Raw genomic sequence first — 21,879 nt, forward strand, 5'->3', positions numbered from 1 at the left:
CCATTCCCACTGCCATTCCCATTCCCACTGCCATTCCCATTCCCATTCCCATTGCCATTCCCACTGCCATTCCCATTCCCACTCCCATTCCCATTCCCATTCCCATTCCCACTCCCATTCCCATTCCCACTCCCATTCCCATTCCCATTCCCATTCCCACTCCCATTCCCATTCCCATTCCCACTGCCATTCCCACTCCCATTCCCATTCCCATTCCCACTGCCATTCCCACTGCCATTCCCATTCCCATTCCCATTGCCATTCCCACTGCCATTCCCATTCCCATTGCCATTCCCACTCCCATTCCCATTCCCACTCCCATTCCCATTCCCACTCCCATTCCCATTCCCACTCCCATTCCCACTCCCATTCCCATTCCCATTCCCACTGCCATTCCCACTGCCATTCCCATTCCCATTCCCATTGCCATTCCCACTGCCATTCCCATTCCCACTCCCATTCCCATTCCCATTCCCACTCCCATTCCCATTCCCATTCCCACTGCCATTCCCATTGCCATTCCCACTGCCATTCCCATTCCCATTCCCACTCCCATTCCCATTCCCATTCCCATTCCCACTCCCATTTCCATTCCCATTCCCACTGCCATTCCCACTCCCATTCCCATTCCCATTCCCATTCCCATTGCCGTTCCCATTCCCATTGCCGTTCCCATTCCCATTCCCACTCCCATTCCCATTCCCACTGCCATTCCCATTCCCACTGCCATTCCCATTCCCATTCCCATTGCCATTCCCACTGCCATTCCCATTCCCACTCCCATTCCCATTCCCATTCCCATTCCCACTCCCATTGCCATTCCCACTCCCATTCCCATTCCCACTCCCATTCCCATTCCCACTCCCATTCCCATTCCCATTCCCATTCCCACTCCCATTCCCATTCCTATTCCCACTGCCATTCCCACTCCCATTCCCATTCCCATTGCCATTCCCACTGCCACTCCCATTCCCATTCCCATTGCCATTCCCACTGCCATTCCCACTCCCATTCCCATTCCCATTCCCACTCCCACTCCCACTCCCATTCCCATTCCCATTGCCATTCCCACTGCCATTCCCACTCCCATTCCCATTCCCATTGCCATTCCCACTGCCATTCCCACTCCCATTCCCATTCCTATTCCCATTCCCATTCCCACTGCTGTTCCCATTCCCATTCCCATTCCCGTTGCCGTTGCCGTTGCCATTGCCATTCTGCGTCTGGGCATCGCCTCCAACCCCACGCTTCCCCGGCGTGTTCTCCTCCTCAGCAACTCCAAGACCAAGGTGCAGATTCCCCAGACGCTTCCAGGACTAAGGTCCCCGCTAACCCACTGCCCGCCCCACGCCAGCTCCGAGGAGTAAACGGGATGAAAGGGCGCAGGCAGGGCTGGAGCCCACGCTGCTCCCAGACTCGGAACCGGAGCCGCATCTCGGTTTTCCTAACTCGGACCTGAGCCGCGAGCTGACGCAGTGACGTCTGAAGCGTCACTCAACGTGAGTGACAACAGACGCCCACCCCCAGCACGAATGCTGAGCCCTGGGCAGTGCGGAGGGCGGGGCGTCACTCTGAAGGCTTTTCCTGACAGCGCCCTGATTCTGCACGGTCCCCGCAGCGCAGCGCATCAGGGTGGGCGGCCTGGCAGCCAGGAGCGCCATCGGCGGGGACAGTCCCAGCCCCTCCAAGGGGAGGACAGCGAGGGGGACTCATCCCTGTGCTCGCCCCAGAGCAGGGTCCCACCCCGCGACCCTGGGCGACCTCCTCCACGTGGACACATGGGGTAGAGGCCACAGGACAGTCAGCGCAGGCCGTGCAGCCAGCTCACCGGGTCCACCTGCTCGCTCGCACGCACACACGCACACAGGCCTCGTGACCTGCTGGGTTACTCTCTGAGGGAACCTAATACCCCGCGTACTGGGGGACGAGACCCCACGCGCCCGCCCGCCCCCTGCTCCAGCCAGCGCAGTGCTCTCATCCAATGAGGGCGCTTGGCCTCCACGCAAGACTTTGTTTGGAAACGGAGCCGCCCTCGGACCAGCGCTGTGAGCTGGGGCTGCGGCTCACAGGCCTTCCCAGGGTCCCCAGGTCGGTGTACCCTGCCCGCCCCGGCCCCCACACCTGCTGCCCGCCGTCGCGCCCACCTCATTCAGGACGATCCTGGGCGGCTGCCCGGGGAGCGGCTGCACGGGCCGCACCGTGCTCTTCCACGTCCTCCCGAAGAAGTGGCGGTAGGTGACGTCGAAGAGAGACACGCGGAGATGGCACCCCAGCTCTGACAGCACCTCCAGCGCGCCCTGTGAGACAGGGGGGGGCCCTGAGGGTTCCCAGCGGCCCGACCCTCCCACAGGTGCTGACGACCATCCCGGTAAACCAGCCGGGCAGCGTCCATCCGGGTTGAGGCACCCATTTCCTTCCCAGGAACTTCCCCTCAGAGCACCAAGCCCCGGGCACGGCACCGCCTGGAGACCCACCCAGGGCCCAGGAGACACAGAGGCGGGGCCACGGAGACAGGTGCATCTGACACCGGGCGGAGCCGAGAGAAGCCTCGGGACATCGCGAGACCCCGGTGGGGCCACACCTGAAGCTTAGCGTACCCAAGGGTCTGTTTGCGGTGGGAGCAGTAAGCCGCCCCCAGCTTAGGCTGTTTGGGTGGGTTTTTATCGGGTACAGCCCCGTGAACCCTTCCTGATGTAACCACCAGCTCTCAATCCGCCCCGGCCAGGAGTGTCTTGGGGTGGGATCAACAAAGGAAAAGCTACTCTTTGAGGACTGAGATGTCACAGCCACAAATACAGACAAAGCAGCCAGACACGATAAAGGCAGGCCCTTTGCCTGGCCGGGGCTCAGTGGTTGAGTGTTAACATAGGAACCAGGAGGTCAGGGTTCGATTCCCGGCCAGGGCACAGGCCTGGGTTGCGGGCTCCATCCCCAGTAGGGGGCGTGCAGGAGGCAGCCGATCCATGATTCTTTCTCATCATGGATGTTTCTCTCTCTCTTCCCCTCTGAAATCAGTAAAAACATATTTTAAAAAAAGAAAGAAAGAACCAGGGAACCAGATTACCGGGTTACAAACTGCTCTGCTGCGGGCAGAAGCAGACTCCTCCCCAGGGTCCAAAGTGCTGACCGAGTCGCTGAATCACGGATTCTCTTTGCTGATGGGCCACTTTGGCTCCCCATACTGCCAGGGCCCAAGGTAATGGCACAGCGAGGAGACGCAAATAAGTAAGTGGAAATCAATAGCCTCCCCGCTGAGGCAGTAACAACGCGGGTTTGACAATAAATAGCAAATTTCTTTACCTGCTTAATCAGGGGCCCGTCGAGCCACTTCAGGACGCACTGGAACGCCGTCGATTCCTTTAAGGGCTGGCGTGCTCTGTGTGGGTGGGGAGGCACCAGCACATTCTGGTCAAAAATCTGGTGCCAGTCACGCATCCTGCCGGCCTGCGGGTCACTGCACCTCTGGGGTCACCTGTACCATTCGTGTTCAAAGAAATAAGAGCTGTAAGGACCACGGTGCTCAGAGATCTGAAAGTTTCCCGCCTCCCCCTGTATCCGAGGACCCAGCACCCCCTAACCCGCCTCTGCAACCCCACCCTCCACACCCAGGGCGAGGGCGGGAGACTGGCACCCGTGCCGCCTCCCCCTGGCAAGCGTGCCCGTCTCGCTCCAGAGAACCGCTCTGCCACCCCGCTCGGGAGCCAGTCAGAGCGGGACTCTCCGGGCCTCAGAGACTGGTCCAGGGATGGACAGGCAGGGCCGCTCGAGGCAGCTGTGGAGGCTGAGTGTGCACAGGGCCCAGGCCTCGGGGACTGGGCTGTCTCCGCCGGGAATGGGGAGCATGGCCCCCTCAGGGCCCCAAGATGCAAATCTCAGAGCTTCTGCCGGGTGAGCTGAGTGAGGCCTTCCTGCAGCCCGGAGCGGAGGGCCCCCCCCCCCCCCCGAAGCTCCGGGCCAGTGCGGGAGCCCCATCTGTACACACACAAGCAGACAGAGCAGGAAGCAGGCAGGGCCAGTGGGTCTGACGCAGCAGCGGGACCCAGCCCCCCAAGGGCGCGGCACGGGCCATGTCTCTCGCTGCTGAAGCCAGCTGGGGGCGCTGTGAGTGCCGCCTGGCTCACCAAGGATGTCTGTGCCTCCCAGCCAGACAGGGGTCTCCCCTTCCTGAGAGTCCTTTCAGCCGACAGGGAACCGTAAGCCCTTGGCCGTGACAGGGCCGGACTCTGTGCGCTAAACGGCGAGGAGGAGAGGCCGCGGGCCCGTCTCCAAGCCTGCGGCTCTGTACACGTGCTCCCCAAACCCTGGGGCTCCCCAGGCCAGTCAAGGGCTCCGCAGGGGAAATCTGCCTTTTTCACTGTATTGACGTTTTCGCTGATAGAGCGAGGCCACGGTGGGCGCTGCGGGACTCAGCCCGCCCGCGGCCCCGGGAGCACGCCCTGCTCCTCCCCACGCACAGCAGTGACGGGCTTCTCTTAGGGCTGGATGTCCTCGGTGACACGGAGAGGACACGTTTTCTCCCCCTCGGCCCGGAGCATGTGCCTCTCTAGCATTCTGGGACGAGAGGGGAAGTATAAACCAAATCGGCCAAAATGAAGGCGGAGGCCACCCCGGCCGCTGAGCCCTGCTCCGATGACTCCGGCCGCGAGCTGAACCGGCGTTACTGGGAAGAGCTGCCGAGAAACGCAACACGCTTATTCAGGCTGTGCTTGGCAGGCACCTCTCCACGTGAACGAAATGAGCCTGTCGCTGCGAGAAAGGCTCCTAACCCAAACCAAGTTCCAGCCAAAGCAGAACCGGGACGTGTGTGTCCTGCTCCGTGAGCCTGGCGGCTCCGTGCCCTCGGACTCCTCGCAGGAGGTGGGTCGCGCCGCCGCGAAAGCGATCGTTTGAAATTGCGTGGTTAGATGGGCCCGCGTTTGGAAGAACCGCACAATCAGAGCCTGTTCTTTCCCGGGAACGCGCGGAACGACAGAAACTCCTGCAGGAGGAGCGGGCCACCCAGCCTGCGGACGGACCGGGGACTTCGGGGCGGCCGGCTGAGACGCTCACTGGCAGCTGCAGGCTCAACGCTGCGTCCCTCACTTGCGGATGGGACGCCCGTTCGGGACCTGGGTGGGGAGGTCATCCTGGACTAGCCAGGTGGGCCTCGCACGGTCAGAAGGGTCCTAACAAGAGGGGCCGCAGGGCTCCCTCCGAGCAAAGGCCGGGTGACAAGGACGCAGGGACAGATGTGGAGGGGCCTCTCGCCGCTGGAAAAAGGCGAGGAAACGGAACCAGCCCGGCCACCCCTGGCTGTGGCCCAGGGGGACAGACCTTGGACGCCTGGCCTCCAGAACTGGGAGGGAATGAATGTGTGCGGCTGGAAGCCACCGTCTGTGGTAACGTGTTACAGATGCCACGGAACTCGTAGGCGTCCACACCCTGCGAGCGGGAGAGGCCTGACCAGTAGCCGGTGGGAGAGCCAGCTGCCCAGGAGGGCTCCGGGCGGCTCCAGGGTCCAGCCCTAAGCCCACACGGCCCCTGTGCTTCCCTGGGTCACAGTACTTGCCACTTGCCCTGGTCTCGCCTGCTCACCAGCCAGCTGCTTACAGAGCGAGCCTGCGTGCCTGTGTCCTTGAGACCCGGCCACCATCAGGACTCAATAAACATTCACAAAAGCCAGTGGAGGTTTTCATCAAGTTGGGATGCTTATTCATGCGAAGCGAGTGCCCTAACGCACCGATGGGGCGTGTGGACAGAGGCATGGCCCCCGCTGAACCAGCAGGATACCCGCTGGGAAGGAGGCACCCGGCAGAAAGGGACCCAGAATCCAACACTGCGTGAGCAGGCGGAGGCGGGCAGCAAGGTGTGCGTGGGCGATGGAGGGAGAGGTGACCCCAGAGACCCAGGCTCCTGGGGGTGGGAGCCCCGGCAGCTGCAGGGGCTGTGACACCCAGACTCCTCCCTTCCTCCGGACCCACCTCCACTCGGCCCTTCCTCTCGGAAAGGGGATTGAGCCCGAAACCCGGGCCTGTGCCATGACTGGGAATCGAACCGTGACCTCCTGGTTCACAGGTCGACACTCAACCACTGAGCCACGCCGGCCGGGCCTCAGAACAGCTGCCACCTGGCCCTCCTTCCTCTCCACCTCCACTCGGCCCTTCCTCTCGGAAATCACGCCTCTCACCCTCTACACACAGACACACACACACACACACACACACCCCAGGTCATTCCTCCTTGTCCTTCAGGAGCCAGACCAAATGCCAACTCCCCAGGATGAGCACCCCACCCCCCAGGGCTCCCCACATGGGACCCCCACTGGAGTCACCACACTGAGCAGTCCCTGTTGTCCTGGACTAGGGACTCGGTGGGAATCCTGTTGATGATGAAGTAAACCCTCACGTGCCTGGAGGAGTGGGGGTGCGGCAGAGGGAGGGCAGCGGGCCTTGGGGGCTAGATGAACAATAATGAGAAAAAGGAGGGTCCCCTGCTTTTCCAAGAAAGGGGCCCGATGGGCCGGGGGGACCCAGAAAAAATACAGCCGCTTTTATGAGCCCCGCCAGGAGCCGGCACTCCCACCTTCCACATTCACGATTCCAACGGTGCTGAGATGAGCACCACCCCCATCCCCTCCCAGCGAGGCTGAACGGCCACTCCAAGTCAGACGGCCGCGTGGCTGACTGCAAAGCCACGTAACCAGGCCTGCCCCGCGGTCCCGCCGAGGCCAGGAGAGGCAGGGGGACAGGAGGCCCCAGGGGTGGAGGTCAAGAGCACTGGCCAGGGACCAGGCTGACCCTCTGCCTCCCAGACTCCTGGGAAGTCCTTTGCCCGCCCTGTGTCTGCTTCCCACCTACACAGTGAGGGGCTGCGAAGCTGCGGGAGGTCTTTGCTGCTGCAGCCTATTCAGCACGTGGCTACCGACACCTGGAGTCCCGGTACACACGTGTGAAGACCAATGCCCTGACTCCAAGAATCTAAAGATCCAGAGAGGCCCGGCCAGCGTGGCTCAGTGGTTGAGCGTCGACCTGTGAACCAGGAGGTCACGGTTCGATTCCCAGTCATGGCACAGGCCTGGGTTTCAGGCTCAATCCCCAATAGGGGGCGTGCAGGAGGCAACCGATCCATGATTCTCTCTCATCATGGATGTTTCTATCTCTCGCTCCCTCTTCCTTCCTCTCTGAAATCAATAAAAATGTATTTCAAAAATAAAGAATAAAAGATCCAGAGAGAATGACAAGGGTTGAGGGAGCAGCAGAGATGACAGCTAATCCAGCCTCCTTTCTGGGGGGGCTGAAAGCAGGGCGGGGGGAGGGGGTAAGTGGAGATCTGATTAAGCGCCGCCTGGAATTCCCTCGTTCAGAATATATCCTTTGAGTACCTACCACGTGCCAGGCCCTGGAGACACCGCACTGACCACAGCAGACAGACTCCCCACCCTCATGGCACGTGTATCTGGAGGGAGGAACACAGGACACAAGTTAGTGGGAAGAGAGACATGGCTGGGACCTATGGAGACGACAGGAAGGAGGGGAGGGTGACGTGAGCCGTGACAGACACCTGTAGCTACAGCCACCTCCTTTCCTAACTAGCAAGCTGTGGCTGGACTTCCTGCACACGCTTCCACCAGAACGAGACATTGCAACACAGAAAGGAGTGGGTCTGAGAACTCGGCGTCTATGGAGACAGGCACTAAAGGGATGTGCCTGGGTGGGGCCCTGGAGTCTGAAGGAGGAGCAGGCAGCAGAGCCAGCAGGCGGCCGCGGAAAGGGGCCACGTGGTGAGCTCGGAGCCAGCCAGGAGGTCAGCTGGCTGGACAGCAGAGGGTGAAGGCAAGCGCCATGCCAGAGGCACTGGACACAGGCAGCGCGGTGGCCTGCTGCGAGGACTAGGGAGTCTGGAGATCTCCATGGCAGGTGGTCCCCACAGGGGACGGACACCCACTGGGATGGGCACCCACAGGAGACGGGCACCCAGCCCAGGGGAAATGCACCCAGCAGTAGTCCCCCACGGGCCTCCGGTACCGGAAGGCCGCTGGGGACGCCGAATCGGGGGAAACCAACGCCCGCCAAGATCTCAGCAAAAGACCAGGCTGTCGGTACCACGCTCCCCTACAGCTGGGGACTGCAGAGGGACACAGGGTCAAGGGGCAGAGGGCAGAGGGTGAGCCCCAAGGAGCCTCTAGGATACCCAAGCAACCAGCAGCCCGGGCCGAACCAAGTGTCACGGCGGAGGGGTGACATGCAACTGACGCGGGCACAGCCCTGCGCCCCGCCCGGCCGCCGCGCCCCACAGGCACCGGGCCCCCGCAGAAAGACATACCGAGCATCCCCAAGCCCAAGCCCTAGACCCCCGGCCCGCTCAGCGGCCCAGCGGGTCGAGACCGTGTCCAGCCTCCCCCGCAGCGCCAGCCAACATGGTTCCGACCGTCGCTGCCGCGTTACCTAGGAGACCGGTCCGCCGCGCCCACGCCCACCCTGGAGTGACGAGGCCCACGCTCTCGAGGAAGAGATCCACTACGAACCCAGAGGCCCCGCCGCCAGCCGGTGCCGGACGGAGCCGCAGGCCTCGCGGGCCCAGAACCGGCCAAAGGACGCCCAGGCCGCTGCCGCCGCGGGAGGAGCCTCGCGCTCTGGCCGAGAACCCGCCCCGTGTCACCGTCATCGGCCAATCAGAGCCCAAGTCGGGAGGCTCTGCTCCGCCAGCCTCAGCCAATCGGCGCGGTGGCGGGTCCGTCCTGATTTGCATGCTTGGCTATTCTTCAGCCAATGGAAATGTGACTGGCGTGAATTCCAGCCAATGATAAGCCGTCAGAGGCGTGGCCTCGGGTGTCCCACGAGGTGAAGATGCTGCGGGCGGAACCTGGCGGAGAGAGCGGGATTCGGGGGCGCTAAAGTCGCCGGGCAGGGCGGGAAGGAAGATCCGGAGCCGGGAAAGGATCCGGATTTGGAGCCCCAGGTGAGTGCAGAGGGCGACCCCGGCGGGACGCGCTGTCCACGGCCGCGCACCGGGAGAGCAGCGGCGGCCCCCGCGAGGCCTGCAGCGATTCTCCATCTCCTCTTCCCTTGCGCGTCCCCGCGCCCGCCTCCACCCTCACCTCCTCTCCAGCCGGCTGGCTCTCTTTCTCCATCTTCTCTCTGCCCCATCATCTCCCTTCCCCCATCCAGTCCTCCCTGGCCCGCCCTATCTGCCAACCCGCCCAACCTTTCAGCTCCCGTCCCCGACCCCTGCCCCAAACTTCATCCTTCCCGTGGTCCTGGTGCCCCTCTGCCCTATCTCCGTCTCCTCCACTTTTCACAGCCTCACCCCCACCCAGGCCCCCAGCCGCCCCCCCCTTCCCATCCCATCCCCAGGCCTCTGCGCAGCCCGGTCGGAGCGCTCCCGGTGCCAGTCCTCCCCGTCCCTCCAACCTTTTTGCTCCTGAAGGCTCACCCTGCCGCTTCTTCCTGGTCCCATAGCCCCGTCCTCCCACCCATTCTGCTCCCAGGCTCTCCCGTGGGCGCTCGCTCCTCCTTGCCCCACTCCCCAGGACCTTGGCACTTTCCTCCTGCACCCCTCACCCCCTCGCTGTGCCCCTAGGGCATCTTCAGATTCGTTTCTCTTCCCATCTCCCTACCTGCTGCCGCTCGGGAAGGACGCGTGGACCCAGGCACTGCACCGCTGCTGCGTACTGTACTGCGGTAGCGGCAGCTGTGTACCTGCCCACCTCTCCACCCCCCCACCCAGGCGCACCCAGCGCCGCTCCTGACTTTTGTACTCCAAGCTCCTGTGGGGGCTACACTTTGCCTGGAGCATCCTGGGAGCGGGGGGCTCTAGGTGGAAAGTCCCTTAGCACCCTTTCCTGCCTTCCTCCCTGGCCACCATCTCCCTCCCCACCCCCACTTTCCTGCTCAGCCTCATTTTGTGATTCAGCATTTTCGGGGTTTGGTAACTTTGCTTCCTGCCATGATGGGGACCAGGCTGTGGGGCTGAGGGCAGGGGGTCTCGATCCTGCGGGTAGTGGGGCCACCTTAGGGAACAGACCCGCCTGCCTGGGTGCAGAGCAGGGACCTGTCCGTGGGGCTGGCTCTTCGGCGCCCGTTCATTTGTTGCCCGGTGTTGAACCACATCCGGGGGGGGGGGGGAGATGAGTTAAGTAATAGCTCTTGGGGGGAATGGGCTATTAGCATTTATGGAAACTAATACATCACATCCCAGGATCGGGAACACCAAGTTCTGGCCACAGCTGTCCCGCTATCTGTCATGTCAGGATTTCTTTCTCTGCAACTTCTCCTCCCCCTCAAAAAACGCCGGCCCCCTTGCAATGCCAAGAGCCAGCGCCCGCTCTGCTAGGGAAGTCGAGTTGAGGCCCCAACCTTGGGGTTTGGGACCTGCCTGTGGGGAGTCCCATCGGCCCTCCGGATTGTCCCCTGGCAAACGCATCCACCTGCAGAGCCCAGGCTGGTGGCAGTTCCTGGGTTCCTGCCCCTGTGCCCTCGAAGTGGGGGGCCAGAGGGCATTGGCTCCCCAGGTCATGTCCATAGAGACTACGGGTGCTCTCCGGGTCCGCACCCGCCTCGGTGGCCCGGAGGGTGTCTGGGCTAGAGTACAGTCCTGCCTCGGCCCAGCCTGCTGGCGGCTCCCTGCAGGACGCCGAGGTCCAGGCCTGTGTCTCTCTCTGCTCTGCCAGTCCCCAGGCCTGTGGGCACTGCCCGGCGCCTGGGGGCTGAGCCAGGCCTGGAGGGGGTGGGGCATGAAAAGTGTGGAACCTGCTCTCACGCTCAAAACCCTCCTGAGTTTGGATGGGGAGGCTGGGTGGGAAGAAGCTGGCGCACACGGGATTGGACCCTGGAGGGGGCATGATGGGACACCATGTCTTGCCTGGCGAGGGTCAGAGGGCAGGGAGCTCTGGGCAGGGCAGCCCGAGAGGCTTCAGGCCCTGGGGCTTTGTCTCTCCTTTCAAGGACCTTCTCAACCCCAAGTGACTGCGGAGGAAGTGAGAGGCAGGAGCCTTGATTGGCAGTTTCCGGGAGGGGCGGGAGCGGGGCCTCCTCTGGCTGGTGCAGGAAGGCCTCCCCGCCGTTAGAGCCCAGGGAACGGGCTTGTCTGTGGGACTCTGACCGGAGGCAGCGCGGCTTCGTCCCTGAGTACATTCGCAGCGACCTTCACATCGTCACCAAGGAGCCAGAACAGTTTCCTGGGGTCCCTGAACAATGGGTCAGAACAGGGTCAACTTCAGGTATATTCGGGGAGGACCATCTCTGAGGGTGTCCAGGGCCAGGGACCCCACCCCTCTCTCCATCCCCCTTCCCAGCAGCTGGGGCTCTTCATAGAGCTGCCAGGGTCTCAGCCACCTGCCCCCTCAGAGGGGTCAGCAGACGCCCTGAGGCAGTGACTCCTTCAAGTTCAGAGGTGGCCTGAACTGGGTGTCCCTGATCCTCCTCAGACGTGATGTCTTAATTTCCATAAATGCTAATAGCCATTTCCCCCAAGAGCTATTACTTATGTCATCTCCTCCATTCAGTCAGGGGCAGGGGCGGGGCCAGGTTAAGCCCCTCCCTTCCTGCCAGTTGGAGCCAGATCCCTTCTTGGGCTCTGCCCCTTGGAGGAAGCCAGCCCCGTGGACATGGACGTGCAGACCTCGGCCACCCTTGGGGAAGGCCGCTTTGGAGGTGTTGACGGCAGGTGTGGAGGAAGCCAGCACCCTGGGGTGTGTCCCAGTCACTGGGGGGCTGTTGGGAGCAGGCGGTGCTGCCAACCACAGAGAATCCTGGTGATGCCATCCTGCCTGGCCTGGCAGGTCCCCAGAATGAGGACACTGTGGTGCCCCAATGTCAAAGAGATGGCAGGGCCCGGCCACTGGGTGGGGTGAAGGGGAGGAGAGACGTGCGCGTCCCACCTGGCTTCACAGTGAGTCTTGTAAATAACCCTGCGGGGCAGGCTGGTTAGCCAGGATGGGGGAACTGAGGCACAGGGCGGTGGTGAGACGGAGCCGGCCTCCAGGCTCCTGAGAAAGCCTTGATTCTGTTCCTGCTGCGCTCCCTCCTCATAAATTCTTAGCTCCCCACGGACGTCGGGGCTCAATCCCAGCTCCCGGGGACGTGGACACTGCCTTTCTCACGAATGGGTACCCCAGCCCGCTCAGCCCCCACTTACTGTGTACTCCCCTTTCCTTGGGGTGACGCTGAGGAGGCGTGGTCCTTGGCTCAGCCAGTTCAGGGGAGAAGAACAGAGCAGGGGCTCCCTGGGAGAGCACACCTGGGCCGGGGGGTGTCACCCACGTCCATCCGTCCATCCGTCCATCCCGTCACTGTGAGGGTAGCCCCAGCTCTCCATGAGGCCCGGCCTTGGCAGGTACCATCCCCCCGCCAGGTGGGCATGCGCAGGGCTGCATCTTCTCAGCCCTTTGCCACGTCGGATGGGGCTCAGAGGGCCTGCCTCCTCTCGCTGCGTGCCATAGGATGCTCTGGCCCGCACCCCAGCCTGAGGGTGCCCTGCACCGCACACCCCACTTCCGAACTCATAGCCCTGTGGGATGGGGCCTCCGGAGGCCACGCCGTGCTCTGCCCAATGGCCATGTGGTTAACCCCAGAGACATCAGAGCTAACCCCTGGTGCCACGCCAGGCCAGCGCAGCCAGGTTCGGTGAGCCTGAGGGGGCGGTGAAGGATTGAGAAAGACAGACAAGAGAAGAAAGCTGGGTCTGGCTGGGACGCTGCTCTCCCTGATCAGAGAGGCAGCACCACGGCCTGCACGCCGAGTCTGTATTTTACAGCCAGGTTCCCGAGGCAAAGGAAGGGCGTGGTTACAACGTCCTCGCGGGTCTCGAACCTACTCAGTTACATGCACCCGGTCAAGCTTTGTTTCCTTGCTGCACCTCCCGCCGCCGGTATCACTCAGCCATGTGGGGCCACAGGTTCGGACCATAACCCGTCCAAACGCTAGCCGCGCCCCACAACCCCTCCCCGCCCCTGGCACCTGCCTCCGTGAGCTTCCTCCTGGCAGGCAGCCCGTCTTCTCTGCTCCTGCGCTCAGCACTCGCAGAACTGAGTCCCAGTGCGTGTGGCGCGGATAAAACAGGAGTGGAGAGAGGGAAGGGCAGGCGCGGTGTGTCCTCTCCCTGCAGGCGCACCCGGCTCCAGGCGGAAGCCAGGCGCACGTCTCTCCCCAGAACCCCGCACCGGCTTCGAAGACGAAGCAGCTAACCGGTCACGCCCAGGTCCATTTCCCCAGTAAGCACGCCACGTCCCGGGCCCCACCGACGCGTTATCCTGCTCACAGGGCCCTCTGTCACCGTCTTGAGCCCCGGTCCCCGGGGAGAACCTGAGGGTCTGGCCCTCTCCCTCTCGGCCACTTGGCTCCCGTCTGCGTCTCCCCTTGTTCTGCATCGGCGAAAGGAGGTGACCTGGGTGGGAGCGTCGGGACCGTCCCTGGCACAGACACTCAGTAAGACGTCATTTCTAAGTCATAGACTGAGCCCCAACCATTGCCCTCCCTGGTGGCTCCCGGGACAGCTGGAACGGAGGGTCGCGGTGCACGCGCGGGGTTGGTGGGAAGAAAAGTCGCTTTTCGGGTTAACGGGTCCCTTCGGCATCCGCTCGTCGGTCGTCGGTCCTGCGGGCGGTGCCCACGGTGCGTGATTGTGTTCCTGCCCTGAGAGGCCTTTCTGGGGACGCTGCAAAGTGCGGGGTCAGACTCAGCCTCCCAGCTGCCCCGATGGCTCGGCATCTAGTGTGACGGCAGAGAACGGGGGACACTGGGTGAGGGGTGCCGCGGCCGCACTTTGAGAAACACTTCGCAGCTATTTATGGGTGAACTTTCCCGCTCCTTACCGGAGCACAGGAGGAGACGCTCCGATGGTGACAGCCCTGGTGAGGCCTCGCCGGCAGTTCAGTTCTCTGACTGACACGGAAGCCTGCGTGGGCCCTAAGGAATGACCCCTACGCCTTTGTCAGCTTGAATCTCACATCGCACTGTCTGCGGAGCGTGGTGCGTGTGGTGCGGTGCTGTGGTTAGCAGCGTCCGTTCTCTCGGAACGAGGGTTGGTTGGGGTGCTGGCTGTCCCAGCCTGTCCCCTGTGGTGTGGAGGAAGCAGAGCTGAGCCTGTGGCATCTCCCCCTCCTCCTCCACCCCACCCCTTGTCCCCCGTGGCATCTCCCCCTCCCCCCCGGAGCCTCTCCTGCTCTGCGGCTCCCCCCCCCCCCCCTCCCGCCCCAGGGATTGCCTTTCCCTCTCAATGAGGAGGAGGTATTTTTAGTCACCAGGGCCAGGAGGTGTTCAGGTGTCAGGGACAGGAGGCCTGGAGCCATCTCTGTCCGTTTGCTCCTCAAAGGACACACGACGCCCAAAATAGGAACTGCGATCCTAAGGAGCAATTGCCACCCCCCCAGGGAGAGCAGTCAGCCCTGCGCACACGCTCCTGGAGGAGGGCAGCGGGGTCAGGGCTGGGGCTGTACACGCTCCTGGAGGAGGGGGGCAGCGGGGTCAGGGCTGGGGGTGTACACGCTCCTGGAGGAGGAGGGCAGCGGGGTCAGGGCTGGGGGTGTACACGCTCCTGGAGGAGGGGGGCAGCCGGGTCAGGGCTGATGGTGTACACGCTCCTGGAGGAGGGGGACAGGGGGGCAGGGCTGATGGTGTACACGCTCCTGGAGGAGGGGGGCAGGGGGGCAGGGCTGGGGATGTACACACTCCTGGAGGAGGAGGGCAGTGGGGTCAGAGCTGATGGTGTACACGCTCCTGGAGGAGGAGGGCAGCGGGGTCAGGGCTGATGGTGTACACGCTCCTGGAGGAGGGGGGCAGGGGGGTCAGGGCTGGGAGTGTACACGCTCCTGGAGGAGGGGGGCAGCGGGGTCAGGGCTGATGGTGTACACGCTCCTGGAGGAGGAGGGCAGCGGGGTCAGGGCTGGGAGTGTACACGCTCCTGGAGGAGGAGGGCAGCGGGGTCAGGGCTGATGGTGTACACGCTCCTGGAGGAGGAGGGCAGCGGGGTCAGGGCTGATGGTGTACACGCTCCTGGAGGAGGAGGGCAGCGGGGTCAGGGCTGGGGATGTACACGCTCCTGGAGGAGGGAGTCAGCGGGGTAAGAGCTGGGGATGTACACGCTCCTGGAGGAGGAGGGCAGGGGGTCAGGGCTGGGGGTGTACACGCTCCTGGAGGAGGGGAGCAGCGGGGTCAGGGCTGGGGATGTACACGCTCCTGGAGGAGGGAGTCAGCGGGGTAAGAGCTGGGGATGTACACGCTCCTGGAGGAGGGGAGCAGCGGGGTCAGGGCTGGGGATGTACACGCTCCTGGAGGAGGGGAGCAGCGGGGTCAGGGCTGGGGGTGTACACGCTCCTGGAGGAGGGGAGCAGCGGGGTCAGGGCTGGGGATGTACACACTCCTGGAGGAGGGAGTCAGCGGGGTAAGAGCTGGGGATGTACACGCTCCTGGAGGAGGGGAGCAGCGGGGTCAGGGCTGGGGATGTACACGCTCCTGGAGGAGGGGAGCAGCGAGGTCAGGGCTGGGGGTATACACGCTCCTGGAGGAGGGGGCCAGCGGGGTCAGAGCTGGGGATGTACACGCTCCTGGAGGAGGAGGGCTGGGGGTGTACACGCTCCTGGAGGAGGGAGTCAGCGGGGTCAGGGCTGGGGGTGTACACGCTCCTGGAGGAAGAGGGCAGGGGGTCAGGGCTGGGGGTGTACACGATCCTGGAGGAGGAGGGCTGGGGGTGTACACGCTCCTGGAGGAAGAGGGCAGGGGGTCAGGGCTGGGGGTGTACACGATCCTGGAGGAGGAGGGCAGCGGGGTAAGAGCTGGGGATGTACACGCTCCTGGAGGAGGGCAGTGGGGTCAGGGCTGGGAGTGTACACGCTCCTGGAGGAGGGGAGCAGCGGGGTCAGGGCTGGGAGTGTACACGCTCCTGGAGGAGGGCAGTGGGGTCAGGGCTGGGAGTGTACACGCTCCTGGAGGAGGGGGGCGGCGGGGTCAGGGCTGGGGGTGTACACGCTCCTGGAGGAGGAGGGGGCCAGCGGGGTCAGGGCTGGGGGTGTACACGCTCCTGGAGGAGGGGGGCGGCGGGGTCAGGGCTGGGAGTGTACACGCTCCTGGAGGAGGGGGCAGCGGGGTCAGGGCTGGGGGTGTACACGCTCCTGGAGGAGGAGGGCTGGAGGTGTACACGCTCCTGGAGGAGGAGGGCTGGGGGTGTACACGCTCCTGGAGGAGGAGGGCTGGGGGTGTACACGCTCCTGGAGGAGGGGGGCTGGGGGTGTACACGCTCCTGGAGGAGGGGGGCTGGGGGTGTACACGCTCCTGGAGGAGGGGGGCTGGGGGTGTACACGATCCCGGAGGAGGGGGGCAGCGGCGCTGGGCGCTGCCTCCGGGACCTTCTCTTCATCCTGAAACACGGGTTTGGGAAAGGCCACCCGGCAGCTCCCGTGGCACGTGGACCCACTGTCCTAACGAAAGGACCCGTTTAGGGGGACACGTCCGCCATCCTGGGCCCAATGTCGCCCGGAGGAGCCACGTGCTCCTGGCCCTGCTTTGCGCCGGCGGGGCCTGAGGTGGATTCGCTCCTCCCCTCACTGACCTGCCCGCAGGGCCCCCAGTCGGCGGGAGGAGACGTGGGGTCCCGAGCACGGAGGAGCTGCAGCGCGAGGGGCAGGGCGGGCAGCATCCGGGCTGGAGCCGGGCCTGGAACCAGGGGCGGGGGAGGGACTGCGTCAGGTCACGGGCAGGAAGGACAGGGCGGCCTTCTGGGTGGGGAGGGCTGCGTGCAAAGATGCAGACACGGCGGAGGGTGCTGGGGAGAGACAGCGGCTGAGTGAGGATCTGGGCGCTGTGCGTCCTTAGAGGACGAGCCTGCTCCACAGGGACTGAGCTGGTCTCCGTGCCCGTGGGAGGAGGGTCGCTAACCAGGTCCCGAGAGGCCCCAGCCCTGCAGCGAGCTGTGGTTCCCTCGGGGTCCCCTGAGCTGCTCCAGGTGCCGTGCTCACCACCACCCTGCACGCACGCACACACACAGAGAGATACACAGACACACACAGATACACACACAGACACACAGATACAGACACACACAGATACACACATACAGACACACACAGATACACACATACAGACACACAGACACACACAGAGATACACACACAGACACACAGATACAGACACACACAGATACACAGACACAGATACACACATACAGACACACACACACACACAGAGATACACAGACACACAGATACAGACACACACAGATACACAGACACAGATACACACATACAGACACACACAGATACACAGATACAGACACACACACAGATACAGACACACACAGATACACAGATACACACACAGACACACACACAGATACACACACAGATACACAGATACACACACAGATATACACACAGACACACACACAGATACACACACACACAGATACACAGATACACACACAGACACTCACACACGGCCTGTATGCCCACTGGGCCCTCGCTCCTGCCTCACCCAGGGCTGGAAGGTTCTAGCAAAGCCCACTGGGGTGTCGCTGGGAGGGACGCAGAAGAGAGGGTCATTCCCCACGGCCTGCAGCATGGTAACCAGGGGCAGCTGCTGAAGGCGCCCAGTCACCTGCGCTGTATGGGTGCTGAGGGCCTGGCTGGGCCCCAGGTCTGCCCAGGGGGTCCCTGGGCAGCAGCCTGTGTGAGCGACAGGTGCAGCCTCAGGCACCCACCAGCCTCTGCAAGGAAAGGCACCCGAGGCCTGGGACCCTTCCCCCAGGCCCTCCAGGGAGAGAGGGCCCCTGTCCCAGGCTCAGGCGGAAGCCCCGCCTCTAAAGCAGGAGGGAGCGGGCGTTGAACCCATTGGCTAACCTCACCCCACTGGGGCTTTATTCCATCCCGCACTTCGGGCCAGGGGTCCCGGGCCCCTCCAGCCCTGAGGCCTCGGGGAAGTCTCACTCTCAGACGCCGTGTAGGGCATGAGTCCAGCCTCCTGGTTTTAGGGAGAGGGAAACTGAGGCTGGGGGAGGAATCATACCTGTTGGCAGAGTGGGGTCACAGTGTGGGACCCCACCAGTGTCCCGTAGGTCACCCTGGGCATGGTCCATGGGGTTATTGTAGCTGATGTCCAGTCCCACCTTGACCGTGTCCCGTGAGCAGGGGGCGTGTCTGTCCCATCACCTCTGCACCCCAGCTCAGCCCTCGGCAGGCACACAGCAGGAGTGGGCTCCCCCAGAAGGTGGAGCCACGTGGGAAATGGCACAGGGAGGGTGGCCCACCCAGCAGGAGCCGCCCTCTGCAGAGCTAGGAAGGGGTGTGGCACCCCAACCCCGGGCTGGGGGGCTGCCACCTAACTCGGGACCATTAGACGACAGAACCGCCGGCTGAAAGCAAACCTTGTGCCCAGCCTTCCCTAGGGCCCTGCGCCATGCATCAGCCCCTCCTGTGGAGGGTCCACCGCACACGGGGGCTCCCCGCCCAGGCCCCCTTCCTAGGCCAGATGGTCCTTCAGGGACATGCTCGTTCCCCTGTACATGTTGGGGAATTTGTGGGTGTCAGGGGCAGGACCCCCACTAAATGTGAAAAGCATCACCCCCTCGGGCTGGAGGTGCACGCGCCCCACCCAGGCCCCCCCACAGCCTCCACAGTACCCACGGTCCTCCAAGGCCCGCGCCCTGCCAGCTCTGGACGGCGAGCCTCACCCCAGCTCCCTGCCCGCGCTGATGTCCAGGGCTCAGGGCTGTGAAGGAAGAAAAGGCCACAGTCCTGGCTCTGAGGTGGGACCTGGGGAATGAGGTCCTACCGGTGGCCCTGGCGCCGCCCTCGGCCAGGGCCGCTTCCCAACCTCCCTTCTGTCCGCGCACCCAGCCCAGGACCCGCGTGCAGGCGCAGACCTGCAGTGCCCCCGCCACCTCATGAGCCGTGGGTCCTGAGGCTGGAGGCAGGGACCGAGCAGGGCCTCCTGTAGACGGGCAACAGCCGTCCCAGCACGGGCTCCCTGATGTCATCTTCCGCAGGAGGGGGGGGGGGGGCACTCCAATAGCGCTTTCCCCCAGGGCACGCTCCTGCCACACCCTGTGCAACAGGCAATGCCCCAGGGAGGGCAGAGCGGCCACGGCCTCTGGGGCCTGGCACCCAGCCAGCAATAGCAGCAGGCGGGACACTCCCTGAGGCTGGGACAGCGCCAGGTGCTGAGGCAGCTGTGGTCCTGAGGCTGGCATCCTGGGCGGAGGGCCAGGGCAGCCAGCCGCCTGGCATCTGGATGCATGCGCTCTACCCGCTGCGCCGCTGCCTGCTGAAGAGACCGCATGCTCAGGGTTTTACAAGGAGCCACTTCATCATGCAGGCAGCTCCTCCTAACCGCAGACTCCCAGGGCGCCCGGATTGAGTGGTCCCGGGGGCAGCCGGAGAAGGGCAGGGTTTCATGAGCAGGTCTCCAGGGGAGAGGGCCTCCCGGGGGAAGACTATACAGCTCAGAGCCTTCGCCCCTGCAGGAAGGAGCAGGCACTTCATCTGAAGCTGGAAGAAGGCGGTGGTGGTGAAGGTGATGGTGATGGTGATGGGTATAGTGGTGGTGATGATGACGGTAGTGGTAATAGTAATGGTGGTGGTGATTATGAGGATCAGGTGGAGGTGTTGATGGAGATGGTGGTGGTATGGTGGAGGTAATGATGGGGATGATAGTAATGGGGATGGTGGTGATGGTGGAGGTGATGATGGGGATGGAGATGATAGTAATGGGGATGGGGATGGTGGTGATGGTGGAGGTCATGATGGGGATGATAGTAATGGGGATGGTGGTGATGGTGGAGGTGATGATGGGGATGGAGATGATGATAGTAATGGGGATGGAGATAATGATAGTAATGGGGATGGTGGGGATGGTGGAGGTGATGATGGGGATGGAGATGATGATAGTAATGGGGATGGAGATAATGATAGTAATGGGGATGGTGGTGATGGTGGAGGTGATGATGGGGATGGGGATGTGGGTGATAGTGATTGTAGCGATGACAACAGCAACAACTATCATTTGTATCCGTAGCTGCCACTTGACCCAGATCTGCTCTTTGTCGGGCCTCTGCTTAAGCCTTGCAAGCATTTACTCTTTTTTTAACATTTTTTAAAATATATACTTTTTTAATTTTTGAGAGAGAGTGGGAGGGAGAGGGAGAGAGAGAAACATCAATGAGAGAGAAACATCAATCTGCTGCCTCCTGCACGGCCCCCACAGGGGATGGAGCCTGCAGCCCGGGCATGTGCCCTGACCGGGAATTAATCCGGCCGCCTCTTGGTTCCTGGGTTGATGCCCAACCGCTGAGCCCCACCGGCCGGGCCAAGCATTTACTCTCAGGCCCCAGCCACTCCGGAGTGGGCGCTGCGATGCGCTGTGCCCGAGGGCGAGAGCAGGAGCTGTGCCTCCCTCGGGTCACACCGCCACCAGGACAGACTCCCGACCGATGCCTCGCCCCCCTCACTAGCAGGGCAGATGCTGGCCCTTGGCCTCCATCCTGGGCCAGGGTCCCCGGGATGCCAGTCAGGGGGAACCCCCACTGGCCCCTGCTCCAGGCCCCAGCTGGCAGAGCCTCCCAGGGGATCCCCCTGCTACCGTGGGGTCTTCCGTTCCCTGCCCGCGCACACAGCCCCACCTGAGTCTGAGGCAGGAATCGTGGGGTTCGGGGGCGGGACCCCTCCCCACTCACCTTACGCCTTCCCTCCTGCCGGCGAGACACGGGTGCTGTCCGCTGTCCGTTCGACGTACGGCAGCAGCGCTTTCCCGAGAGGGAGACGCACACTGCAACCCGCACGTGACAGCCTCTGGTTGTCCCTCACGTCGTTCACACGGTGTCTCCTGAGGGTCCAGCCTCTTCGCCTCTTCCCCACGGGGCTGACGGGAGCACGTGCGTGCGCCCAAGTTCCTTTCCTCTCTCGCACGTCACGGAAGTGGGGTTTCCGAGCCCCCGCCTCGGGACCTCTCTTACCGACATTGTACCACTGCCCCGGAGGCCTGCGGGGAGCTCCATCGCAGCCTCCCCAGCGAGGAGTATTGTCACTTAAACCCCCCGCTTCTGTTCCCGATGGGGCGGCAGAGGCACGTGCCTGGCGGCTCCCTGTGGCCCGTGTTTAACCCAGCAGAGCCTGGGGGTGCTGAGTGGTGTCTTGCAGACTGCCGGGGGGTGCGGCCCTGGAGAGGGCTGAATCGCGCCTGCCGGGCACGTGGCGCTGGGCGCAATCCTCTTTGAGGCCGTGTGTTATTTATTCTCCGTGCCCTGGAGGGCAGGGGCGCCGGCAGCCCCTCACCGACGCTGACGCAGAGATCGGCAGACACTCCACGCCCCGCCCCCACCAGGTGTGGAGCCAGGGCAGGGCTGGGACACGGGCCAGGCCCCCCACAAAGGGCTGCTCCCCCAGAGAAGGCCGCCTCTCCGCTTTCTCTACAACTTTCTATGGTTAGAGGGTTTAAAAGGTTAGCTGGGCCCGGGACGGTGGGCTCAGTGGTTAGAGCGCTGGCCCTGCTTGCTCCGAATGGTCGTGGGTTCGATTCCTGATCAAGGGTATGTACCTCGGTTGTAGGTTTGATCCCCAGCCCCAGTGGGGCATGTACGGGAGGCAACCAATTGATGTCTTTCTCCCTCCCTCCCTCCCCTCCACTCCCTAAAAATCAGTGGAAAAAGTATCCTCGGGTGAGGATTAAAAAATACGTACATACATATGTACATACATACGTACATACATACGTACATACATACATACGTACGTACATACGTACATACAAGGTTAGGAGGGAGTGCGTCTCCTAGACCGCCACAAGGACGGATTACCACGGGAGGGGCGGGCAGGGGCCACATTTATCCTCTCGGGTCTGGAGCTGAGGGAGGGTGTCCCTCAGGCCCGGTGTTGGCCCGCGTCCTCGGCTTACACTCACTCCCGGCTCTGCCTGCGTC

General features: G+C 63.1%; 3 protein-coding genes across 8 annotated transcripts in view; 2 read left to right on the forward strand and 1 right to left on the reverse strand.

The window, feature by feature from the left end:
* NPHP4 (nephrocystin 4) overlaps positions 1-9,636 on the reverse strand; it is a 70,398-nt gene extending 60,762 nt beyond the window's left edge. For 3 of the 5 annotated variants that reach the window (XR_013959953.1, XM_080656747.1, XM_080656745.1), the window contains exons 1-4: positions 8,504-8,559; positions 7,365-7,434; positions 3,301-3,472; positions 2,145-2,297 (exon numbers count right to left, since the gene is read on the reverse strand). Coding sequence is in view for 4 of the 5 variants with exons in the window: in XM_080656747.1 (XP_080512873.1) it covers positions 2,145-2,297; positions 3,301-3,435 (288 nt within the window). In the remaining variant the exon portion in view is untranslated. Of the gene's footprint in view, positions 1-2,144; positions 2,298-3,300; positions 3,473-7,364; positions 7,435-8,503; positions 8,560-9,595 lie in introns of those variants that run through there. The other 2 variants (XM_080656746.1, XM_080656748.1) reach the window with 2 other exon arrangements.
* LOC308242658 (uncharacterized protein) overlaps positions 1-21,879 on the forward strand; it is a gene marked incomplete at both ends in the record, with an annotated part of 479,931 nt that overhangs the window by 455,951 nt on the left and 2,101 nt on the right. The window lies entirely within an intron of this gene.
* KCNAB2 (potassium voltage-gated channel subfamily A regulatory beta subunit 2) overlaps positions 8,569-21,879 on the forward strand; it is a 69,714-nt gene continuing 56,403 nt past the window's right edge. The window contains exon 1 of one of the 2 annotated variants that reach the window (XM_080656782.1): positions 8,569-8,937. The gene's annotated coding sequence lies outside the window, so the exon portion shown is untranslated. The remainder of the gene's footprint in view (positions 8,938-21,879) is intronic. The other variant, XM_080656783.1, reaches the window with a different exon arrangement.

This window comes from Plecotus auritus, assembly GCF_963455305.1.
Source record: "Plecotus auritus genome assembly, chromosome: 2".
NCBI lineage: Eukaryota > Metazoa > Chordata > Mammalia > Chiroptera > Vespertilionidae > Plecotus > Plecotus auritus.